This window comes from Episyrphus balteatus, chromosome 3 (assembly GCF_945859705.1).
Source record: "Episyrphus balteatus chromosome 3, idEpiBalt1.1, whole genome shotgun sequence".
Classification (NCBI taxonomy): domain Eukaryota; kingdom Metazoa; phylum Arthropoda; class Insecta; order Diptera; family Syrphidae; genus Episyrphus; species Episyrphus balteatus.
Window position 1 is genome coordinate 35,669,765 of NC_079136.1, and position 27,427 is coordinate 35,697,191.

General features: G+C 32.1%; 2 protein-coding genes across 3 annotated transcripts in view; one reads left to right on the top strand and one right to left on the bottom strand.

The window, feature by feature from the left end:
* Positions 1–22,919, bottom strand: part of LOC129913015 (protein pellino) — a 66,432-nt gene extending 43,513 nt beyond the window's left edge. For both annotated transcript variants that reach the window (XM_055991339.1, XM_055991338.1), the window contains exon 1: positions 21,800–22,919. In XM_055991339.1, the coding sequence (XP_055847314.1) occupies positions 21,800–21,810 (11 nt within the window). In that variant the 5' untranslated portion in view covers positions 21,811–22,919. The remainder of the gene's footprint in view (positions 1–21,799) is intronic.
* A 3,051-nt stretch (positions 22,920–25,970) lies between these two features.
* On the top strand, positions 25,971–27,193 carry LOC129914074 (splicing factor U2af 38 kDa subunit). Its single transcript, XM_055993125.1, has 4 exons — positions 25,971–26,179; positions 26,251–26,405; positions 26,487–26,841; positions 26,895–27,193. Exons 1-4 carry the CDS (start codon positions 26,136–26,138, stop codon positions 27,037–27,039), a joined length of 699 nt encoding a protein of 232 aa, XP_055849100.1. The 5' UTR covers positions 25,971–26,135; the 3' UTR covers positions 27,040–27,193.
* The last annotated feature ends 234 nt before the right edge of the window (positions 27,194–27,427 follow it).

The window sequence follows — 27,427 nt, forward strand, 5'->3', positions numbered from 1 at the left end:
CTGTTTTATCGTTTTGAACAATAATTATAATCGGATTTGAAATTTTGTCCAAAAGTAGAGAATTTTTCAAAGGCTTTAATGGGTCCGCTGTCATAAAAAATAAAGATGGCTTCTATCTTTTAATGACAGCTAACCAATGAGAACTTTAAAAAAAAATCAATTGTTCTTTATTGAACGCTTTAATTTTATAGATTCAATCAAACAACCGCTGTACAGAGTTTTTTTTTTTTGCTTTACTTTACATTATGTTTATGTTCTTCACGGTCACGTACCTAAGTATTTTAAGGAGCTTTTCATTGAAATACTTTGTTAGATTTATCAGCAACAATTTTCGAAAAGCGATGCGAAAATTTGTCAGGAATTCTTTGATCAATTAGAAAATGAATTTTGAAAACATCCCCAAGGCAACAAAATTAACGAGTACCTACATACTTCAATAACTTTTGAAAAGCATTTAACAGGGTTTAATGCATTTAGATTGTAGATCCTAACCCACTGGAAAAATAAAGAATTTTCGTGTAGAAAATAATAACCATAAATGTTGGAAGTATTTATTTTTTGAGTATGTTAAAGAATACTCGCAACGATTTTAATTAATGCTTTTATTTGCATGCCAACAATATTTCTTTTTTATCTAAGAGTTTGATTGAAAGAGTTCATGTGAAGAGCCAAAAAATGGTAGAGTATAAGCGGACAGTTGATTGTTACAGGGAGCGTAAAAAATAAAACAAAAGTTATTGGATTAGAATAAATGATGACTATCGCTGATGAATTATAACAATAAAGATAATTTTATAAGTTAATTCATTGCGATAAATGGATTATATTGTGATAAGATTATAAAGATGAGAGTGTTAATGTTTATAGTGATAGATATTTATTTTGATATCCTGGGCCCCTGTTCTGTAACTTTATCACTGGCGATAAGCGTTTTTCAACGTCTCTAAAATACATTTTCTCCCATATAAAAAGCAAAATTTCTTTCAAATTCAGAGTTTTCGAATTAAGAAATTACGATTTTGAATGAAATTTCTTTTATTTCGATGAGATAAAATGGATTTTCAAGTCATTCAAATATTTTATCGCCAGTGATAAAAGTTACAGAACATGGGCACTGTTTATTGTGGGAAAAAAGTAATAAATAAAAATTCAATAATAATAATGAATTTAGTTCTTCAACTATTTTGTTTTTCACACAACAGTACGTTATAAATGCTTTTTGATTTTGAAAGTGCGTTCTTTTTTTAAATATTTGCAAAGCATTACCATGATAACTGCAAAAAAGATTGTTTTTTTGTAGGGCCTTCGACTGGGAGAAATGAGTTAATTAACCACAAAAATTTTAAAATTTTTATGAGATAATTTGCACTTCATTTTAAAGTGAAGTCTATGAAGCATTCACCGTAACGCACCAATACCTACGGTGCGTTCGTAATTACCTCAATTGTCCAGGTCAAAACAGGCCATAAGGCTTCCAAATGTTTGTTTAAATAAACACCTTTTGAAAATATTGAACTTTATAACTAAATAAATAATTAAGTTAAGTTTAAGGCTGTCGCGTCCTTACTTTGAAAAATAAAACGCTCGATTTAATTTTAATTACAATTAGGACTGAACGCTAACAAAATGTCTTGTTTGGTTCCGCAATTATTCAAAGCTCAGGGCTTTTCTCGTGTGAAACATTTCAAATTTTTGCAATTCCAAAGAGCCCATCGAACTTATCAATAAGAAATGAAATTCTAATTTCTTTGTACACCATGCACAATAATTTTAAAATCTTTTGACGGCATTTCTTGTTTTTTTCTGTGTTATTCCCCGAAGCCCTAAAATGATGTATTTCCTGTTTAATTTAAACGAAGAATTCCAAATGATGTATATTTTACGGAATATCAAAAATCTATATCCTTATCCAAACAAAAAAAAAATCACCACCAGCATGTGACTTGATTAGACTTGAAAATCCACAAATCCAATGAATTTATCCAAACCAATCTAAATAAGCTTCTAATGATTTATTTTTTTTTTCTTAGAAACAAAGACGAATCCAATCGGATGTTGACGCACGAAAAATAGTTTATTTGAAAGCATTTTTGGATCAAAGACAGACAACTTATTAAAAATTAAAAAAAAGAACAAAGACGTGAAGACAGAGGAAAATTACACAACACAACACCTTGTTGAGAGACCAAGCATAAAATGAAAAATTAAATTTCAATATCTTCCGCTGTGACCGTCAATTTAATTGTTTACTTTTCTGTCTGTTGACGTAGAACTAACAATAAACAAAAGCTGCTATCCCCTCGGCAGCCAAAAGTTTGAAGAAGAAAAAAAAAAATACGATTTCAAGAAGTGTTCACACAATGCATTGTGGTGGGACAAGATCATCGTCATAGTCGTCATTCTTGTTGCCGCCATGACCATTAACCGAAACATCCCAAGAGCAGGTGCATCTTAAAAAAAAAATTTTGCTTTTCTTTTGCAAATAAATACCTACAACCTCCATATATACAGAAAGGTTAAAAAGGGAAACAGAAACGAAAAAAAAATTCAAGAAGCGAAACCAGAATCAGGTCGGAAGAGAAGAAGAAGATGACGATGACTGGCTGGTTAGGTTGGCTGAGTGCATGTGAACGAAAGAAAACGTTTTAAAATTTTTAACAGCTGAATTTTTTGAGAAAACACAATACAACCCAGATCCAGTCCCAGAGATGGATACAAAAAGATACCGGTGTAGGTTGGTTTAACCATCGCCAGCGTATAAATATTTATCATAATGACAATGATGGTTTGTGATGAAAAAATGTATACATAACCACACTCACATCCGTGTAGACGGACACACAGTGAACCTTTTTTTAAAATTGGCCATTCTGGAATTCAAAGTTCGAAGTTGTGAAAAAAAGAGTCAACGACAAAAGTTGAAGAGATGCGAAAAGCAGACGAGACTTCAGAAAAAGTGGGCGCTTTAGTTTGTGGTAATGTGTCGTCCTTTTTTATGACACTGCCATCAGAATGCAAAGTAAAAATTCTTCTTGCCCAAGTATCATTAACCTACTTGTGTGACTCTTTTTTGATCATTTTATTGCCACTCAGAAAAAATACCAACGTGCAATCAATTGCGTTGAAATGTAAGTTAAATTTCAACCTCTCGTAGTTTCAACCAAAGGGAATTCGTTATAAATTGTATCTTTTTTTTGTGTTAACTGGTATAAAAATATATTTTCATCATTTACGGTTTAACCACAAACTATGAAACTGCAGTGGTAAAGTACCTACAGAGTTGTAAAATATAAAATGTATTATAAGTGCGCAAATATGTTCTCGTTGATTTTTTGGATGAAAATGCAACTGTATTGTGAAAAATTATTACACATGATTCATTTAAAGTATTGAATGAATATCCTACTGGACCACTTTGACACATTAAATTCTACTAGGAATTCAAATATAGTGACTAGATATTATCATTGTTGTTTCTGTTCCAATTGGTATTTTCTGAAACATGCTTTAATCATTAAATTTGAACTTTTCTGACTCAAATTTAAAAAAGCGAATGTAAAAAAAAACTTGTTATTAGATATTAAAGCAATTATGTAGAGCTTAATCAAAATTTTCATTCAACAATTCATTGATGAAAATGAGAAGAGAACTAGTAACTGAACTGAGCACGCAACGAATATATTTTCAGTGAACAAACCTTAATATCAACTTCTATCAAAATAATTAACCACAATAAAGGTGCTTTCACCAACGAAACCATGATGCTTAGATTATTTCTACTTTAGATGAGTTACCTTCATCATAAAATTCATAGAAACAGGTACCACAAAAAGGGTTTTAGCTATGTTGGAAGCCGGCAAGATAGAGTTTTATGTTTTTGGTTTCTTTTTTGTTAATGAGTTTTATGTGTTTAGAAAAATTTCCTAGCCCACCTATGTATAAACTCTCACTCACAGGCATGTTAGATTTAATGCATTAAATATATTTTGTGTTTAAATTTTATAATAAAACGACGAGTATTTCCCTCATTTTAACGATTGCGTTTTCTTATCTATATACAATATACATATTTACTATGAACTATTTACTTCAAATTTAATTCAATCGATAAAATCATTCTACTTGTGAGTAATTTTATTGTTTTTCTTGGCAATTGTCATTAAACTAAAAATTGCCAAGCAAAACAACAAAAATTTAATCGATTAAAATTTAAAACCAAATCTTAGAACTTGGTGCTCTTTAAAACCTCATTGCTTTTTGTGATAGTATTTATTCCAACATAGGAGATTTTGTCCTTTCTTTTTACCGACTTCCAAAAAGGAGGAGGTATTCAATTCGTCTGTATTTTTTTTTTTTTTTTTTTTTTTTTTTTATGTTTGTTACCGCATAACTTTGGACTGCGTGAACCAATTTTGATAATTCTTTTTGTATTGGATAGCTGGTGGCTGCAGTGTGGTCCCATTTCAATTTCGTTCACTTTTTGCCATAGGAACTATTTTAAAAACCATAAAACCTAGTTTTGATCCATGGAAGTCGGTTTTGTTTTTTTGCTTAAAATGATTATTTTAATTATACTTTTGTTGAGATTTCACTACTTTTTGGAAGGCTACTGCGATCCTGTAAATTTTTATTTCATAACACTTTTTGTCATTCTTACATTCGTTAAAATCTCATTTTTGTAGGTTTATTTTGATGATATGCTTTTTAAGACAGTTGTGAGGTTGTAAAGTTTAATTGTTAAACGATGAAATGGTGTCTAATGTGTTACACGTATGTCAAATGATACCACGCCCTCTGATTAGAAAATCTTAAATATTAAAATTTTTATCTGTACAAACTACCAGTCGTACCATTCTACCATGTTTCAAGATTCTACCATAATAAGAAGTGCTGTTAATGTTTGACAGAATTCACTGAAAATGGTGATATTAAGTGTGCATAAAATGTTGGTCCCTGTGGCGTATAGGTAATATTAACATCATTAAGTTTTAAATAACAATACCTGAGTAACTAATTAAGAGAGTTAATTTTTAGCTTTTTCAATATTATATTATATTTTGCAATATTTTGTTATTCACTTGCCCATTGTGTTTGTATGCTCTTTTTTAAGAGAGGAAGATCATTAGGTGCAAAAACAAAAATTATGTATTTCAAGTGAAAAGTTCTTTTGTTCTTTTCCAAAACCTGTAAAGGATTTACATTACCTTATAAGTATTTACAAGTCTTAAAAGAATTTTTTCTTTTTTTTTTATTTCTTTTTTTTTAACAAAATCCTTCTACTCTTTAGGGTGTTCCACAATACTCAATACTAGTTTTGCAATGGAAATATTTATTTCGTTTATTTGTTTTAAATCAAACAAAAAAGGAGAAAGTGTAAATATGGCCTTTGCTGGTATACTGACCCTTTTGACATCTTTATATTGTAACGTTTTATAAAGGTTCCCAATAAAACTTATTTCGTCTAATTTAATTCCCACCTTTTCTCTCCGTTTAAATAAACACACTTTATTTCAATTCAATTTACTTTTTTTTATTCACCTATTCGAGAGTATCCCAAGAACAAAGGGGTTCTCGTTTTTACTTTCGAAGAGGGAAGAGAATTTTCCTCCAAACAAGAAGGCGCTCCTTTTTCTATTCCCTGAGTAATACTTACAGCTTTAAGAGTCAGAACACTAGATTTTGTAAGTGACGAAAATTTGACGAACTTACCTGAAAAGAAAGAAAAACAAATTTTATTAAATTGAATAAGGAAGTCAGTTTCTTATAATAAAAAGAAATTCATGGATTATTCAATTAAACTGTATTATATCAATCAATACTTTTTCACTTTCAATGACTATGAATAAACTTCAAATAAATCAAGTCTGTGTTGCATTCTAACTTTACTCGGTACATTTTATTTTATTTTTTTATAAAAATAATTACATTTCAATTTCCACATTCGATTTTATTTTTATTCGTCAGACCAGATATTCTATGTTTTCCCTCACATTCGTATATGGCTTCGAAATTGGTTTGCTGAATGTCAGACATGCACCAACAGACTGCATTTCAATTCAAGCGAAACAACAACGACCACCAAGTTGGTTCTTTTGCTGTTGTTGGCCTGCTTGCTGCCAACATTGAAAGCCATCAATCCAATCGACTGATCTAATCTATGACTTAATCAATGCAGTGAAAACAACATTTTTTTTTTTTTGTTGCACAGCAAAATGGGGAAAAAAGTGGCAAACACTCAAACAAACTCTTGAATTTTTAGACTGCTAATTGTTTCGCTAGAATGGGCATTGTTGATTAGAGTGGTTTAATGCTTTTGCTCCAATCACTTCCCACTTAAAAATATTAGAGGCGCGGTCGGTATTAGAAGAGCGCAATTTAAAAGATGAAACATCATGTTAATAACAGTTCTTTCAACTATGAAGAAAACTCCTTGTGGCAAATAATTGCAACAATTACCACCGCACAACCTACCGCCATAGTCAAGCTCATTTCTAACAAGTCTATTATTATTTTTATCATAAACAAGTACGAGGAGTAATTGAGGAATTAATTGAGAATCAAAGTGTTTTTTTCTGTTGTCTCATTTTTTTCTACCTTCATCTTCAACTTTCTTTTCAAGGCCACTTAAGCAGATAAGACTTTCACCTCAAAGCCTATGTTTGAATCTATCCTCTCAAAGGTTCGATCACAGAAGAAAGAAAGATGAACAACAACAAACTTATATTAAGTTTAAAAGAAAAAAATCAATCCAAATTAAGTATCTGTGCTCTGGCTAATGAGCTGAAAGCCATCATAGCCATCATCATCTTGAGAGAAAAACATATATATAAATTTTCAATCTATAGTCAAACCAGTCATGATTGAATGAATAATACGAACAAAGTGCAATTTATTTAATTTCACAGTATTTCTTCAAGTTCGCTAACGTCGCGACTGTAAATGGCTAACATATCACCAGGGATGTTATATGTTGTTTTCAATTTATTTAAAAAAAATTCTTGTGGTCTGACCTTAACTGCTGTCATATTTGTAGTATTTGCTTCCACGCGTCTTGTATTTAATTTGTATCGATAGAACGAAATTGTCAGAATTTGTGGGATGAACTGTCTTATTCTTTTGCTGAACTTGTACGTGTCAATTTTTGACATTTTGGTATCAAAGGATTTAAAAAAATGTTTCCATGAACTTGAGAAATCTATTACTTTTTAGTAAGAAGCTAAATTATTTAATTTTTTTTATTCTAGTTTTTGTATTTTTTTTTTTTTTTTTTAATATAACATCCCTGATTTAATCACAAGTTAACTTACCTATAAGGGGTTGTTTGTTTATATAATAATCTTGAGAGTTTGAGAAATGGTCTGCAAAAAAACGGTAGCAACAAGTGGAAGTTGTTACTTGTTAACATTTTCTCATACATTTCCTTAACTCAGATAGACATTAAATAAAAATGAATGTTGTGTTGTCTTAGATTGATGCACAGAAAACAACACTTACAATGGTTATAGTTTTTTTTAAGTTGACTACAAAATTTATTATTGAATGGAGAGTATTTTTGTAATGAAAAAAATGTAACATCTTCCGTGTAGGATGATGACGGATGACAAAAGATGAATTTAAACTAATTAAAATAAAATAAAACCTTTCGTGGGTGTTGAACTTGAATGTTTAAAATTTATGTACAAAAGCAATCGTGGGAGCAACAAATAAATTATTTGGAAATTTTAAATTAATGTTAAGATGACATTTCAAATGATGAAAAGTTCAACTTTTGTATATTCAATTGTTGTCAAAGTAAACTTTCATTTTTAAGAAATTTAAACTCTAATGAGAGGTTTAAAAACGAAAGGCATCCAACATTTGTTGTGCCATTCACTTCGATGGCAACTTTGGAGGTTTCAAAATGATTCAGTTCCCGATAAAAATATTTAACTACATATATTCTGAAGCACTTCACAGTCACTTCTTTCGGGAAAATTGAGCTTGAGCCAAAGCCTCCATCTTCGATTTTAGGAAAAACAGTTTTAAGTAAATAATTCGGTCATTTTTGATTTTTGACAAAAATGATATGGGTAAAACTTGTAGAAAATTTTATTTGTTTTCTATATGACCCATATATTTCGTGTTAATTTGAAAAAAAAAAACTACTCCCTTACTCAGCTTTAACGTAAAAAAATTTCAAGATTTAATTTTTTCCATTTGAAATGTTTATCTCGACTGGGCTATTAGGAAAGACACAATGCCAGCAGCTTTCCGACGTTCCTCCCAATCTGATACTTAGAGCCACCATTGCCTGCGCAATCTGAAAAAAAAAAAACAATCACAAAATCTGATTCTGTGTCTGTTTTTTGGGAATCGATGCATATTTCTGATACGAATGGAAATAGTGATAAGGCCAAATATCTCAATATGCACGTTTGATTTCTATTGTTGATAAAAGTTGTCGAAATAATAGTATTATACAAATTTTACTCAAATTATTTTTAAGACTTTTAGCTTTGTGGTTCCATGGATATTTTTTTATGGATTTTTGACATTGAGGTTAGAAATGAAAAAAAAAAATGTGCACGACTTTTTGCTGATCACATTCTTGGAATGTAATTTCTTGAGCTTGAATTAGTAAACTAATTAATTTTGCTCAAATTAAATTCACGATTTAACCAAACTCTATTCGGTTTTCATTTTTTTTAAATTAAGATTCATAACACGAAATGAAAGGAATGTAAATAAAAGTTCAATTCTGAAAGCAAATTTTTTTTAGTTCAAAAACCAAAATTACCTGTCTCCCAAAATGATGGATTCAAGTGCGTCATAACTCATAACAAAAAAAAAAAAAAACACAAAAATTACTCAACACCCAAATGTGAATGAATCTGATTCACGATTTTCAAATGCCCGCTCAACCGTTAATTAGCTGGTTTATTGACCTCATATTAAATAAATTATTAAGCTCACAGAACAATTTGGAATGAAACCAAAAGAAAATGTATGTTGAAGTAATTTGCTTTTAGATGTTCTTTAGATTATGAAAAAGTAATTTGAATAATTTTTTTTTCTAATGAGAATACAAAGCTAATGGCGTTGTTAATTATTTCTTTGTGCGAAACTTTCCCACTTGCCATAAAATTAGATGGGTCAGGCTTTTGTATGTGAAAAAAGAAAACAAAAATACAATCAACTGTCTTTGTAAAAAAGATAGAGGCAGTCTTGGTCAACAGTTTTTGTATTTCATAACTTGAGTCCAATATTTACATTAAACAATCGAATGTTTGTATAACGAATCTAAATTGTGAGTGCCCTTTATCAAGTTTGGCAAATAAATCACATTTTTGAACAAACAAAAATCATATCTGCTCTTGGAAAAAGTGATTGTTGTAATAGTTTAATTGTCAACTCAAATGTTTACTCATGAGAGTTTTAGTTTTAAGATTGATATAATAAGTCCACAATTATATTCATAATGGATTCATTTTCATTAAAAACACTCGAATTTACTTAGGCACCTAAATAAAACAAATATTTTTATTCAACTTCCAGTTTACTTAGTGAATAAATTTTTCCTATCAAACATCGCAATAAGATATGACGTACATTTGTTGACTAAGTAAACAATTTTTTGATAGCAATTTTGTGGGAATTATTTTATCTTTGTTATGAATGTAAAACATCTGTTCAAACTATTCATCTGTTTATTTGGTTTGCAACGAAGATTATCTCACTCGCAAAAGTTTCATAAATTTTTACCTGCTCTTGTATGATATCTAGTATTTTTTCAGATAGTATTTTGGTATTTTTTTTTTATTTTTATTTAGTTTGAATGCATAAAAAAATAAATATTTTTTTTTTGTTTAAAAATGCATCATTCCAAATTATTAAATATTTTTTTTTCCTCCATTAAAAAATTTTTAATTTAGGAAGAACAGTTTATAGAAATATGTATATTGGTTTTTTTTTTAAATGTATTTTTTAATGCTGAATCTTATGTCATCAAAACCAAATTAATAGTATTACCAAGGCGTTTCTATTGTAACGGGTGTTACACGGTTACTTAGTTTTTGTTCCTGTTTACTATTTACTAATTAAGGTAATAAATAGCTTACACTTAATGTATTTAATTTAACATTTAACCCTTTAAACATTACATTTTGTTTAACTGTCTTGTAAAGTCACAATCTCTAAGATTAGGTGTAACGGGCGTGACGTAAGAAAAAAAGAATTTTAGAAGCTTTATTCTAATTTTCTCAATGAAAAGTCATAGATTTCAAATTTAATATGAAAGGAGATTTAGCTATGTTTGCAAATAAGCATACATTTAAAAAGCTGAGTTTTAAATAATTCAAGAATGCTACAAATGTTGTTTGTTACAAATCTTACAAGGTCTTTAGCCTTTCTACTTTCCTTTGCGTAATTTCAACCCTAAGTAGGTCTTCCAAAATAGCTTCTCTTGGAAATATGCCTGCTTTAAGAAGTACGTTCTAAACAGAGAAATACTTGTTCTTTTTGTTCTTTTCCCAAAGCACAACATTTTTCTTTTTGAAAAAGAATAATTTTTGGGGATTTAAGGGGACTTGGTTTTATACGTCTATCTCAGAATTTGAGCGTTTTAGAAGGAGGATGGACAAACGATGATTTTTGGTATACGTAAAGAACTCGAGGTGGAAAAATTGCAGTTGGTTTTATACGTCTATCTCAGAATTTGAGCGTTTTAGACGATTTTTTATTTTTCAGATTTCCTATAAAAAAAAAAAAAAGAATTTGCTCAAAATTATGTTGGGTAGGGTAGAAAAACGAAAAATTTGGGTGGACAAACGGTGGACAAAGGAATTAGGTTAAAAATTTTGAGGTCGCAGTACTGGCTTCACGGAGCTCACGAAATTTTGATTCAGTTTTTCCTCCGACTCAACTGGGAAAGTTGAAGCCATGAATTCAATAGGGGAAGCGGAATTCTTCAAATCTACTTACAAAATGTTCATCTGCTGAAATATCATACATTCATCATCAACAACATCACCAAGTAAAACTATCAACTTTCAGCAAAGTTGTCCCAAAAGTCATTCATTTTTCAAAGATATCTAATTTAAATTTGCAAACGTAATCATAACCTAGAGAATTCGCAGAAGACTCGTCGCTGCGCTGTTAGTCTCCGAAATTAAATCTCAAAACTTCTCAACTACTTTACACGGGAATAAAATAGAAATTGACCATTGTTAGTGTCATTACTGTTTGTTTCTATGACGAATTCAGAACTCTGTTCGTGTTAAATAACCCTCCAAAGGGATTAGACTAGAAGAGAACATGAATGATAAAAATGTTGACACACAAAACAGATGACGGACTCAGCAGTGCTTTGCTTTGCATTCACGTTAATTCCCAGTAATTCGAGGCGACATTAAACCATATGTGAATTGTGAAGTGAACAACAACAATAACAACCGGCTGAGCAAGCAGCAATGACCCACCACCGTCCATTGACGGGGCTTGGAGGGGGCACCACACCGACAGACGACGAACTGGTGGTAGACTGTAAGAGTGCTGACTGCTGACACTCACGCTGACTAGTGTTGTTTGTGTTTTTCACTCTGGTGAAGTGTCTGAACTGGGAAATGAAACCGGCGAGGCGACTGACAACAACTGACGACGACGACAGCGACATGAGAGTTATGATGAGTCTGCAATTTTATTACGCTGATGATGGCAAGGACGCCGCGCCGCATTAAATACCCGCGTGCAATATTGGACGGGGCACAGCAGCGTGTCTTATAAAAAAATATACAATTCTATGTTTTTTAAATTTACTTTGGTGGTCTCTGGTCTCTAAATGAGGTGTTGCAAGAGAAGAGAAAGGGAGAATTTGGTGTTATGGGCTTTAGTCTTTAAAAAAAAAATATATTTTACTTTGAATATTTTATATGATGTCATGTTGGAAACTCTTGTGACCGTTGATTCAGTTTGAATTATGTATAACTTTAATCACAATTCAACATGCAACTGAGCGAGTGGATAGATTGTATGATGGCGATGTGATGGGAAGTGAAGTAAAATGCCCAGCAAACAAAAACCGTGATAGGGAGTGGAGAGTGGTGGAGTGCAGATGTTGAGAAAAATAAGGGGAAGTGGGTTTGTTTTGTCAGTGGTAGTAGAGAGTGTCAGCACGAAGTAGCTCATGAAATGGATGTAATTTCCTTTCCTGGGAGTTCAGTTTTTTGTAATTTATTACAATATTTTTTCATTTTTTTTTGTGCAGCTGCTATACGTGTGCTGATGCATATTCGTTATCGGCGACGATGCACATGTCATGAAACAGAGGTTTTGCATTTAATTTTTATAGAAGAAAATGACTACCTACCTACGATTTTGTTTGTATGCATTTTTTCTTTATTTATTCTTTTTATTAAGTTAATCAATTGTAGGAAGGTAAAAAAAGAGGTCTTGGATGGTTTCAGAGTGATTGAATTTAATGCTTTTTTTTTGTTGAAAGAAGGGGGGATTTTGGTCTTTTATAAACTATACTGAAATAAAATACTGTTAAGTTCAGTTGTTATAATCGAATTTTTTATTAGTTTATTTTTTAAACAGGGGATTTGATCAGAAAGCAAATATCTTTACGCATTAATGCAGAAACTCTCTGCGAAATACAAGGCCTTCAGAGTTCAAACGTCACAAGAGCCAGGAAAAAGAGGGGAGTCTTATTTAAATGTAAGTAAAATTCCCATATAAAATATTTCATCATATCCTCTTTTTGCTCAGTCTTCCGAGGTTTGGACGAGAAATAAATACAATTGAGAAAACGTGCCCCAAATGGCCTACTGATCAATTTAATCGACAATTGGGGTAGGCCATACTTTGGATTATTCACTCATTTTAATTTTAAACATGCTTCATAAACTATTTTTTTTTTTTAATAAACTACCTAGTTAAACATGTTTTCAATAAACAATTTTTTTATTTGCTTGTGGGTCATTGTTTGGTTAATACAGTGGTGGGCCATATTACCCACGTGGGCCACATTTGCTACACTTACTCTATATTAATTTAATGGTTAACAATACTGATAAGATTTCTTGCAGGTGAATACAAATTTTGTATTCTTGCAATCACAGTTACGTTACTACAGTGCCTTGCCATATTAGGCCAATTAGGTTTATTTTTATTAATTTTTAAGGTTTTTGTCAAAAAAGCTTTCATTTTTTCGTTTCACTTATTTACACTCATCGCGAACAACAAGTAACAAAATCAGAAAAAATTCACCATTTTCCAAATGAGAATTGGGAGAGTCGAACTTTTGTAGCCCATAACTCGTTTTCAAATGGCAAAAACATTCGAAAACAGAAAAATTGTTTCTACCACTTTCGAATAGGATTCACTTTCTTTACGAAATACATGTAAGGGCCCCTGGTTTGCATGTACTCGACAGTATTTCGAATCAAGAATTCAGGTCGAAAATTTGAAATTTGGAATCAATTCCATAATATCACTTGCAATCAAAGTCTTTACAGATTTTATGAGAAAATTTGAAAAAAAATTGAAATTTTAATATGAAAATCACCTGTTCTAGAATTTATATCAAATGTATATATGTATGAATTTATATCTTGATGTATTGATAGGCAGATAAATTAGCATTAATCTTCTTCTTCTTCTTCCTTTTTCTCGGCGCTGTTATGATCTCGATGTCGAGGGGATCATAACCTTCATACGTTACTGCTTCACACTAGTGATCCGCCTGTGGGGTTCGCCGGGTTGACCTCAGAAATCGGCGGCAAGCCTCCCGGTTTTGTATTGTTCCGTTTCTGAGGCCAACTGAATGCTGGTGTTTTTGCATTTGCTTGTACCAGGAGTTTTTAGGCCTACCTTTCTTTTTATTTCGTGTTGGAACGTTATATGATATTGCTTTTTTGACGGGGTTCTCAGGATCTCTCCTTTGAACATGGCAATACCAACTGAGTCGGTCGTGTTCAATTTTTTGGGAGATGGTATTTTTAACATGAAGGCTTCCTCGGATCTTTGTACTTCTAATTCTATCAAGCTTTGTTACTCCTGCTGTCATGCGAAGCATCTTCATCTCAGCTGCCGTTAACTTACTCTCATACTTTTTGTACATTGTCCAACATTGTGAACCGTATGTGAGTGCTGGACGCACAACTGCGGTGTAGAGCCTTCCTTTCAGCTTAGGGGGCATTTTTCGATCACAGAAGATAGCAGAATTTTCCCGCCACTTCATCCACCCTACGCTTACGCGATGATTGATATAGTTTGAGGGCCACCCATATCAGATCTCGTCGTTGTCGATCGAATGCTTTTTCAAAATCAACCAATACCACATGCAAATCCTCCAAGGAATCTCGATGTTTTTCCATAATGATTCTGATACTCTGGATTGCATCTGTGGTTGATTTACCCGCAACAAACCCGCACTGGTCATCAGATAGCCTTATTATTTTTCGCAGTCGGCTACCCAAGACTCGCTCAACGATCTTCATGGTGTGTGACATCAGCTTAATCGAACGGTAATTATCACAGCTTCGAGTATCACCCTTCCCTTTGTATATTGGAAGAAGATAACTTTCCCTCCATTGATTAGGCATTCGATCACCTCGTATAAGCTTGGAAACAAGAACCATGAGCCATCTAGACCCGATGTCTCCCATCTTTTTGCAAAACTCTGAGGGTATTTCGTCTGGCCCAACAGCTTTTCCCTTTTTGGAGTATTTTACAGCCTCACTAACTTCTTCGACTGTGACATCGGATACTTCGCTTAAGTTAGGTGAAGTTATTGCAAAGTGTAGCCTTGGAAATTGTTCATTTAGAAGTTCGTCACAATACTGTCGCCACCTGTGGAGGATTTCTTCGTTTTCCACAAGTAGTTGGCCTTGAGCATTGTTAATAAAATTAGATAAATTAGCATTAATACTGAATTCATTTTTTGTTTACTATTAGGTTATTAGCTTTGAGTAAAAACTCGATTTAACCAAACGAAGTGTATGAATTGTAAAGTTATATGCTCCTTATACTAAAAACTGATATGTTCAGTTTAGAAAAATAAATACATATTTTAGTATTCCATAAACGGTGTACCTCATTTGTTACCAATGTTGTTTTAGTAATAATTAGCAGATACTTTTAAGTCAGTAGTTTGCTGAAAACGAATTGGTTCAGTTCCTAAAATACAGTTTTTAATTTTTTTTTTAAATAACTTAAATTAAATATGAATTGTTCTGTCGTTTTCATTTGTTCTCATGATTATATAAAAACGAAATTCCATTATTCCTTTCATCAAAGCCATTTACAACTTAATTGTGTAAGTGAGTTAAAACCTCCAAAAAAGATTAAATGTCTACCTCTTTAATGAAGAACATAATAATAAACCTACACCTACCGTCAAAATTTCTTTAACAAGCTTTCTAATAATTTATTCTCCCAGAAGCGATAGAATATTATAATGCCACTTTTTTGTTACTAATTACCTAATATACCAAGCCCTCAAAAGTGTAAGGTAGGTTGAAAATACATTTTTTTTTTCATCTTCATTTCTCACGAAAGATATTTCATACAAATTAGGTGATTTAATATACGCCGACAATAAAAAGTGAAAGTATGAAGTCGATTCAAAAAAACTTAAGTTGAATATTTTTAACAACGAGTGTCAACTTATGCTTCTAATCCAATAACAACGAAATGGATGAGGTTAGTAAATATTTTGTTTTGTTTATATTTTAAAATGCAAATTTTAAGCTATAATATACGATACAAACATTTTTGTAAGAACCGATGAATGAAGAGAGAAAAATGTTTGATTTTAAAAGTTTTTTTTTTCCTCCCTAAGTCCGTTTTAACGCGGTGACTCAAAAATTATGACTTTTTTCTAAAATCAATGATTGCGAATGATAAACATCAACATGTGTCTCTTTTATTTGAAATGAGTGATGATTTTTGAGTCATCGTGTAATTGCACACTGAAAACACAAAATACAACCTGGCCTGGCAACAGAAATTCAAGAGCTGAGATGAATGTTCATTTCAAAATCATTAACAGGAGTAGATCCAGTATGAAGAAAATCATTGAGTTCATCAGGCTGAAGAGAGTATCGAGAACTTTTTTTGCTTCATAACTTTTTTGGTGGAAACAAGGTATTAGTTTAGATGAACAGTAATTAGATTTGGATACTCGAATTCCATAAGCTGTTTGATTACGAGTAAACTTAAATACTTTCCAATTTTTAGTTGCACGGGGCATTACTACAGCGTTTAAAAAACAAGAAATAAGCTACTTATCTTACTTAGTTCTTAATATTCCACTGCGGCTTGCTGAAACTTCATGGCCACCAATGGTCTTATTTAAAAAATTGACAAGATTTCTCGCAATATGTCGAATTAAAACCGATCAATTACACCGGCCCACAAATGAAAAAAAATGTTGTCAGTATTTTTGACCGGACCTGTAGTCAGTTTTGCCAGTACAGACACCCCCAACATTTTTAGTGAATTGAATTTTTGTGACTTTCGTATGTCAGCCATTTTTCACCACCTTTAATTAACCGAACCATGCTTATCATTGAGTATGGCAATAGTGCATTTTGTAGTGTAGAAACGAAGGCGGCTAGAATGAGAGATTCAACACCATCGATTTCAACAGAACATCTCAATAGACAGGTTATTTATGTTAATAGTCTACAAAGATTTTATTTACTGGCTTGCAACGAAATCTTTTATTAACCGAATAGACTCTGTATAAAACCATCATAATTTTGGTGCTAACTGTATGGGACAGAGACGTGGATATTCTCGAGATCGGTTGATAATTTGTGGATTTGCTTTGAAAGAAAGAATTATTCGAGCCATCTATGAATAGTATGAATCAGTTGAAAAGAGAGACAAACATTTAACGGGCTTTACAGCGGCCCTTATTTGGTCAAAACGTTCAAAACTCTTCGAACCAAACACCTTGGAGAATTTGAGATAGAATGATCGTGGAGAATGACTTCTACTAACTTCTTCTGCGTCGATCGAGGCAGATAGCTAGAACCGGTCTAATTGCACAGATTTGACGATTAAGATCGTTTAACCCTGGAATTTGAGCGCCATCAAAAGTTAAGTAAGAAAGATACGATGACTTTGATCTGCTGCAAATATAGAAACAATGCAAAAAGATACAAAAAATAAACAATTTAATAACAACAAAAATTGTTTCACATTCTACATTTTTTTATGTTTATATTATTTTCCTTATCTTAAACCAAAACGACATTGAAAAAACTCTTAAAAATATACGAGAACCTACTTAACTTAACGTTTTGCAACCAAAATACTTGAATTTTTTTTGTTGGTAATTATAATTAAACTTCGTACTTAACGAAATAATCAACAACAAAAACAACAAGAAAAAAAATATAAAAAAAATAAATATTTAATGAGAGATGAAAAACTTTATATAGCAAAGCGTAAAGCTTGTATTAATGTTCTTTGCTGCACTCGACACTGGAGCGCTCCTCATTTCAAAATCAAACAATCAATGTAAACAAGATTCTCGTTGTTTTTACTTTAATCATCCGCTGATAATATATGTATATATTTACATTATACGAGTATTGTATAAAGAGAAGAAATACAAAAAAAAAAACTTGATAAGACCGCGTCTGTCCTATCACCTTTTTTTCCCCCGAGACTGCGTCATTCCGATTGGAATTGTTTATACTAGACAAAATTTTATTGTTGGAATCAACAGAAATGCATATTATTTTCTTGTCAATTTAAGTGCCAGGCCAGTGCCAGTGCCAGTGACTGGTATCGGTATGGCGCAGCAGCATTTTTTCGATGCCGTTCAATGACATTTCAGCCTTGCCAGTTATTGAATTAAATATTTGTTGCAAAATTACTTTGTGTTGAGTATGACGATGCTGCTGCTCTCAAAGTCATTATTCGACACAACAATTGATGACAGATAAAGGAGAGACTCTGGAATCATAACTGACTATGCACGCACATAGAAACAGCTCGCTATTAATTCTTGAATAATGTAGAATCGTGTTAATTCGTATGAATTGCATACAAAAGCGGCTGCATATAATCTCCAAGGAACCACTTGTCATACTTTCCATGATGATTGATAAAAAGCTGCTGACGACGGCTTTAAGTTAAGTTTTTTTTCTTTCTCGAGATAGAGATTATGCTGGGCATTGGAATGCTCACTACAAACTATGATCTGTTTGTCAGAGAATAGTCACAACAATAAGCTAATTGTGGCTAAATGAATTTCGGTTTGAATTAAAATTACTTCAATCTCAAAAGCTGGGGTGAGATTGCGAGGGCAATGGCAAGCAATAGCTATGGGGATAGGGATGAAGATGGGGGAGGAAGATGACACCACACGAAGGCAGGCAGTAGTCGAGACAGTAGTCATCATTTCTCTCTCTCGCTGTTGGCCTTAATTTGCTAAGAGGTGGCGAATGTGTCAAGTGTTTTGTTGATTTAATTCATCTTTGTTAAGTGGGAATGCACAAAGCAGTTAGCATTCTGGTGTATTTACTTAAATATATGCGATGTGTTGCATGTGAAAGCTTTTTAAGAGGGAGGTTAATCGGAATGTGTGTTTACTGTTATTGTGATTTCATTTCATTTTGTGGTGCAATATGATTTGTTTTTATTTTGTGCGAAGAAATTTATTGAAAAAATACATTTAATCCATTTCAGTCAATACAATATAAAAGAAAGAAACAAGGTCAAAAGATTAAATATGATGACCATTGAATCAGGAAGTAAGTGCATAATGCACTGAAGACGCAATAGCTAAAAGATTTTAAGATTTGTATAACAAACAAAAATATATTATGTTTAGAGATTGGACTTGTCAATGCCGTTTTTAAAGTGGGAAATTAGTTTTTCCGAAAACTGCGAATCCTTAAATTATAAGAAATACCCATGCGGTGGTTAATCGCTGATATTCAAAGCAATCAGAAGGCCTACGTGATTGAAACCACGATGTCAAGTGTTCGTGGTTGAATACTAAGACTTGACTGCGGCGCTAGTCTTCATACGCTCCATGTCTTACATCCATCTTAGCCACTCTATTCAATTCGTATTATTCAACTTTCTGATCATCGAGAAATGTCACTGTTAAGCCTGTATATCTGGTACAGCAACATAGTCGAAAAACCATTCTTTCAAAGCAACCCAAAAGGTTTCATTTCGTTATTCAGTTAAGAATTTGTTCGTGACTTTTATTGTTTAAGGAATTGTGACTACCCAATTTCTGCAAAAAGTACAAATGTACTTTCCTGATCTTATCTTCATATTTATATTTTTTGTTGCCTAACAAGTGCGAAATTTTGTTCCACCTATGGTTTGGATATTAAATAGCATCCTGCCTTGGTATGACTATAAAAGAATCTATACGTATGCCAACTTCCTCCCTTAAAGAAAGAGGATTGGCTAGGTTGTTCCACTTTTAGCGAGTTTATTAGCTATACAATTTCCATTAATGTGGCCAGGCTGGACTAACAACAGCAGTGCAGAGATTGGTTTTCGGTTAAGGGGCCTTCAAGCAGAAAGTTAAGGACTGTGATAAAGAGCTGTATTATTTTTAGTAGTTGGCCCACTAAAACCCGTTCATCAGCTTAATCAAACGGTTTTATAGCTGTTTGGTGTGCCCTCTATTTTTTGTAGAAAGTAGGTTTCTCTCCAATGATTAGGCACTTGATCACCGCTGATGAGAACTGGGAAGTTGCTCATCTAGAAGCCTGTCACAATACTGTTGCCAACGCCATCTGTGAAGAATTTTGCTGTCATAAACAAAGTGTAGGCTTTGAGCATCGTTAATAAACTTTGGTGAGCAATTTTCCTGAGCATTCCTTCTTCTTTGAGCGGCACTTTTGAAAATACATATGATTTTGGTGCTCTCTGCTTTGTGCTGGGCACGTTTCTTCTTTGCTTTTTTCTTGCAACGTTTGCAGTTTTTTCGGGTCGTGCTTTTTCGTCTCTATTATGAGAATGCATTTTAACCAAGATTTGAAAGCGGACTTTTTCTTAGATATCACTGCTTTGACTTCATCGCTCCATCACCATGTTTCTTTGTCGTGATTGGAGTTTCATTTAGAATTTTTCATAATTTCATATTTTCCCGATAGTCACCTTCGTTACATAAAAAAAAGTTTTTCAGTACGAAATGGTGTTACTGTATGATCGTTTCTCCTAATATCACTTTGCAATCTTTCACTAGCGGCTTTATGAAATTATACATAAATACCAGATGGAAGTCGATCTGAGTTTTATTTCTATCGCTGCTATAAGTGATAAGGTGTCGGCTATGTCTTATGAGCGCAGTATTTATTGTGGCCACATGCTTAGATTTTCTTCATCAGAAAAATTTTTAGTTTCGTATCCAAGACCCTTCGTGACAGTCCTCATAGTCTTTGTTACCGTTCCAACATATCCATTTAAATCTCCATCCACAGACAAAAGGTCATCCTTTGGGATACTTTTAATGAGGTTGTTAAAATCTAGCTAAAATGCATCTTTTTCCACCTGCTTACATCCAATTTAGGGACCAAATGACTGACTATATTCCACACCTTTCCTTCCATCACCAGTTTTAGAGACATCAAACGGTAACTGGATTTCGAAATAGCCAAAACGTTTCCAAGTAGCTTTTCTGCAACGATAACACCGATTCCGTTTCTACCTTACTCTGTCCTGTAGTAAAACATCTTGTATTCTCTTGTCTTCAGGTCCAACAAAACGGGCTTTGTTTTTAGTGTTTTGCCATTTCATTCTTTTGGACACTCAAAATGTCTACTCGCCTTGTTTTCATCATCTCTTCAAGCTCGACATATCATACTTCCAACGTTCCAAATCGCAACTTTCAGATTTTGTCTAATCTGCTGCATTAATTTGCTAGCCTCGAGTACTTCTGCGAAATAAGTTTATTCGCCTGTTTGGAAAGTTTCTAACATTGAAACTTAGATCCAAGACCATCTTTCCTAAAAAATATAATTTAAATAACAACTTATACTTACTTTTATCATCTTAAATATGGAACAAATGCAAATGCCTTCTTTTTCATATACCTACAATATCCGTTATGCCTCTGTTTCTGCGTGATAGCTCCACCAACAACGTCATAACCTGCTAAATCATCATCATCATTCCATACCATTCATACAAAATCCCTTAGTGACACTTTTTTTGCCACAATACCCACTCGTTAACCAAGTAAAAAAAGAAAGAAAGAAAAAAAAAACACCCTCCAGTGCCTTTGCCTGCCTCAGCAACAGACACAAAATTTTGCGCAGATGAAGTCATACATATTCCAATATTTTTTTTTTTAAATTCGGAGGAGCCGGCCAAAGGGCCAACAACACAACATAAAAAAAAACAACAACAAATCATCAAAAATCCTTGAAAAGTCACTGAATGCAGCAGAAAATCCTTGCAGACGAAACGACAATAGCAGTAGCTAGCAAAGCAAGCAAGTGATTCACCACCAGATGGAGTCTGATAGAATTTTACTGTAAAATTAAATACCAAAAACCCCTTCCGTTCCGGCGACGACCAAAGCCGAGCCGAACAGATCTCAAAACCAACAAATGGCCACCCACGAATGAAGAGGAGAAACAGAGAGAGAGAGAGAGAGAGAGAGATAGTGTACAGGAACCAGCCAACACGATGTAAACAATGCAAAGCTTTTTTTTATTCCCTGATTGTCCTGTTTTTTTTTTTGGTTTTCAATTAAAAATGGCGTCAAATTCTAATACTTTTTTTTTTAAAGAAAAACCTGACAGAACCATGAATGGAATAGAACAGAACTTACCGTTTGACCATTTTGTTGGTCACTCCGGAATTGTTTTCCTGCAGAGATCCAATGTCTTCCGATTTAAAATAATCCAGCTTTGGGTAGTGTTGCAATCTTTCGATCTACTACACAAGATTTCAATTTTCTCAAAATGCAAGCAATTTTATTCCAGAAAAACCATCAAAACATGAAATTGATGAGGACAAAAAAAAAATAACACCGAGAGAATTTTTTTTTTGATTGCACTGAGAGTGAAAAAAATAGAGAATCAAACAAACACAAAAAAATGTAGAGCTCGCGGCTTCGATTTTTGTATGAGAGTGAAACGAACAACTCTATTAGTTTTAACCTATTGCACTGATGGGGGTAAAAGAGATGACCAACGCCCACGCACTTCCATGTAAAACAAACAAAACTTTTTTTCTATTACAATTTTTTTTTTCTTTCTCGTTTTGTTTTAAAAGAACAAAGAAGAAAATTCGTTTATTTTTCTTTTTCAAACAAATACAGTTGCACTTTTTTTGTTTTGATTTAAACAATTTTTATACAAATTTATAATTTAGTACAATTTTTTTTTGTAAATGTAATGAAATGAATATACTTTTTTTTTCCCCAATTGGCTTGGTAGGAGGTTGTTGAAGAAGTAAAGTGAACACACGAAGAAAAATGGGGAAACAAAATAACACAAAGCACTTTTTTCTTGAAAGAATTTTTTTGGCTTCCTTCTTTTTTTTTTTTTTGTATTCTTTTATTCTGTTGGTTGGAATCACTTTTAACTTTTTTTTTACATTCACTAAAAATGAGAAAAAAAAACTTATTTAAAGAATTTTCAGATTCCCAAGATTCTGTTAGAATTTTTTTTACGTTTTTTCTATTTCTCCTTTTTTACAAGCTTTTGACTGATTCAAGTTCTTAACTTGGATTCATTTCTTTTTTCTTGTTTGTCGTCAAAATATACTTTTTTATCAATTTGAGTTGAAATTGAATTGAATTTTTAAACAATTGGTGATTGAACAAAAAAACCAAAATAAAATAAATTTCTTTTTTTATTTTTTTGTTTTATGCTGTAAAGAATTTTCCGATAAAATACCACTCTCTCACTCGAACTCCGCAACTGAATGAAGAAAATTTTTGGATTTTTTAAAGAAGGAGAATCGCCGATAAAAGACGAAATAAAAATGTAGATGTGAAAAGAAAAATAGAATGAGTAAGAGAGATGAAGAGTTTGTTGAAGGTGAGAAGAAAATATATATCTTCTTGTCGATTGCAGAGACTTTGGTGGTGGGAGTTTCTTAGAAAAATGAATACGTTCAGTGGTATGAAAATGTTTGAGAATGTTTCAGGTGGAGGCTACACGATATGTCTTAGGCCGTGTGTGAATTGCGTTATGTTAACCCCGTGTAAAATTTTTGACACTATTGAGGTGAATAAAAAAATTTCAGCTGTATGGCTTATTGTTTAATATTTTTCTCTGCCTCTTTTCTGCCATGAAACTCCTTTTTAATAAAAAAAAAAAAAAAACAAAACCATCTGCAAACAAAATTTAACCTAATTTAACAAGGCCCCAGAGCCCATTAAATTTTTAACAGCTGAACATTTTTTATTCAATAGTGTCAAAAATTTTACACGGTGTTAACTATCTAACGCAATTCACACACGGCCTTAATAGCCTTTTCCCACCAGATCCAAAACGCGGTTTTCGACAAAAATTTTTTGAAAACTTGAAATGTGTTCCCACCGGAAATTTTTTTTAGGTTTTCGTTTGACGTTTTAAGGTATTAAGCCTTAACTACATTGGGCCCTACCAATAATCAAATTTAAAGCTGACTTTAATTTGTACCTTAATTCTACATTGTTCACAATACCAAAAACCAATTTAAAGCCTTAACTACATTGGCTCAAAAAGTGAAAAAGTACAAAAGTGAAAATTTTCAAAAGCAATTTTGAATAGCTTTTCGGCCTGAAAAATTAAAACAAATAATGCAAAAAGCTTATTTTTTGGTCTAATAAATAATTTGTATGCTCTTTTTCACAATACAATTGCGCTAACCAAAAAAAAAATATTTTCACTTTTGTACTTTTTCAAAATGTGGTGTATGTAGTTAAGCCTTAATAGTCAAGTTAAAGGCTAATGCTCGATTAAAATTTATAGTTCGGAAACTTAACTATAAAATTTAACCAAGAGTTAGCCTTTAACCTGACTATTTAATTGGTTTTTGGTACTGTGAAATATTTAGAATTAAGGTAAAAATTAAAGCGAGCTTTAAATTTGATTATTAGTAAAGCCTAGTACGCTGCTCGCGCTAAATTTTAGCCAAGATAAAATTTCTATACAAGTTATCGATAATTTGTATGGGATCCATTTTATCTCGGCTAAAAATTTTCGATAATTTGTATGGGAGCTAAAATTTAGCGCGAGCAGCGTACCAGGCTTAAGGCTCAAAAAGTTAAAAAGTACAAAAGTGAACATTTTCAAAGGCATATTTGTATAATTTTTCGACCTGATAAATTACAGCAAATGATGCAGAAAGCTTATTTTTTTGTCTAGTAAACAATTTGTATACTCTTTTTCACAAACAAAAATTGCGCTTGCTAGAAAAAAAATATTTTCACTTTTGTACTTTTTGAAAAAGTGGTGTTTGTAGTTAAGCCTTAACTACAACGGCCACTTTTTGCAAAAAGTCAAAAAGTGAAAATTTTCAAACTCATTTCGTGACAGTTTTTCCTAGCACAAAATTAAAAATAATGATGCAGAAAGCTTATTTTTTGGTTTAAAAAACAATTTTTATAGTTTTTTTTTTCCAAAGAAATAAGAAATTTTTACTTTTGTTAATTTCCCACTTTTTCACTTTTTAGGTCATTGTAGTTAAGGCTTTACTTAATTATTTTAATCCTGCAACACCCCAGACCCCTCCAAATTATTGGCAAACAAAGAAAAAAAAGCACTCTTTTGAACGGTATCCCGACTAACAATTTTGCTTGTATAAAGCTTTACATGTGCAGTAGTTGCTTGTGTAAAGCTTGTGTAGGAGCAAAATTGTTTGTAGGGATGTTCTATTGTTTTTTATTAAACAAGTAAATAGAAAACATTTAATAGCACATAAACAGTAACGGCCACTTTTTGCAAAAAGTCAAAATTTTCAAACTCATTTTGTGACAGTTTTTCCCACCACAAAATTTAAAATAATGATTCAGAAAGCTTATTTTTCGGTTTAAAAAAGCAATTTTTGCAGTTTTTTCCAAAAACAAATAGCGCTAGAAAGAAATTAAAAAAATGTTACTTTTGTAAATTTTCCACTTTTTAACTTTTTAGGTCATTGTAGTTAAAGCCTGGTACGCTGCTCGCGCTAAATTTTAGCTTCCATACAAATTATCGAAAATTTTTAGCCGAGATAAAATGGATCCCATACAAGTTATCGATAACTTGTATGGGAATTTTATCTCAGCTAAAATTTAGCGCGAGCAGCGTACCAAGCTTAAGGCTTAACTCTTTTTTTCTTCTTCTGCACAAAAGCGATTTCAACGACCTCACGACTTGATTCCATTTTACTTTAATTTAAGGCTTGGCCACACCGGAGGGTATGCGGTATAGCGGTAACGATATTTGTACTAAAAAAATTCCACACCTGAACGTTGATGTGTCAGTTTGGAATTTTTTTCATACAAGTACCCTCACCGCTACCCGTACCGCTACCGCATACCCTCCAGTGTGGCCAAGCCTTTATTTTATTTTATTTTATTTTATTTTATTTTATTTTATTTTATTTTATTTTATTTTATTTTATTTTATTTTATTTTATTTTATTTTATTTTATTTTATTTTATTTTATTTTATTTTATTTTATTTTATTTTATTTTATTTTATTTTATTTTATTTTATTTTATTTTATTTTATTTTATTTTATTTAATTTTATTTTATTTTATTTTATTTTATTTTATTTTATTTTATTTTATTTTATTTTATTTTATTTTATTTCATTTTATTTTATTTTATTTTATTTTATTTTATTTTATTTTATTTTATTTTATTTTATTTTATTTTATTTTATTTTATTTTATTTTTATAATAGATGTGCCCTCTTCCTTAAATTTCTATTCTTTTCCACACATCCTCTGAATTCTACCATCTCACAAACCAGTCAACCGCTTTAACTTACTGAATGCACTCATTATCACAAAAAAAAATTAAAAAATCGCCATTTATTTGTCACACTAGTTTTTTTCGTGTATAGTTGTGATTTTGTGCGTAAAATTTTATTTCATTTTTTAGAAAACAAATATAATATAGAACAAAAATCAAAGAAAGAACAAATTAAAAACAAAAAAACACTATTGAATTGTCTAAGCTAAAACATGGCCGAATATTTGGCATCTATTTTTGGTACCGAAAAGGACAAGTAAGCTAGTTTTATAATAATCTAGAATTTCAGTGCTTCCTTTCGTTAAACATTATTTCCATTTTTTTTAGGGTTAATTGTTCATTTTACTTCAAAATAGGAGCATGTCGACATGGGGACAGATGCTCGCGCATCCATAACAAACCAACATTCTCTCAAACTGTGGTCCTACAAAATTTGTACGTAAATCCACAAAACTCTGCTAAATCTGCTGATGGTAGCCATTGTGAGTACAAAATCAAGTTCATTTGCCGGTCCTCTCGAGACTGAGCCTAGCATTTGTTTTATATTCTTTACTTTTTTTAAGTGGTTGCTAATGTTTCGGACGAAGAAATGCAAGAGCATTATGACAATTTCTTTGAAGACGTATTTGTCGAATGCGAAGACAAATACGGCGAAATTGAAGAATTGAATGTTTGCGACAATTTGGGTGACCATTTAGTCGGCAATGTATACATAAAGTTCCGCAATGAAGTGGACGCCGAGAAGGCAGCCACTGATTTAAATAATCGCTGGTTTGGTGGCCGACCAGTTTATTCCGAATTATCGCCGGTGACTGATTTTCGAGAAGCCTGTTGTCGTCAATATGAAATGGGTGAATGTACGCGATCGGGTTTTTGTAATTTTATGCATCTCAAACCAATATCAAGGGAACTTAGAAGGTACAATAAATAACTTGGATTGACTACTTGATTAACTCTTATTTTTATTTTAGATATTTGTATTCACGTCGCAGAGGACGAGGATCCCGCTCAAAGTCTAGGTCGCCAAGGAGACGTCGATCCAGGTCTCGTGATCGTCGTCGTTCTCGCAGTCGGGAGAATAACAATCGAAATGACGGACGGAAAGGTCGCTACTGAAACTCCAATTATGTACTTTTACTTTTAAACAAATTTAACGGCATAAAAGCTATACAACTACAACAAAAAAAACTTACCATGTATCCCTTTACCCTTTATAGACTAACAGAGTTGTGTTTTCTTTTTCCAATAAATTCATGCAAATCCTTAGAAACATAGTTTATTATTACAGAACATAAATGTATAAATTTATTTGTTTGTAAAATAATATAAATGTATATCGATTTGCGTGTGGAAGCAAAAGTTTGATGGATTTAATCTGTTCTTGGGAAGATCATATTAATATGGATCAAACCAAATTCAATACAGAAGCTTCTCTCTATGAATAAAATACTATCGCCAGAGTTTTTTTTTTTTTTTAATAGAAGTTAGATTCAGTCGGTCAGAT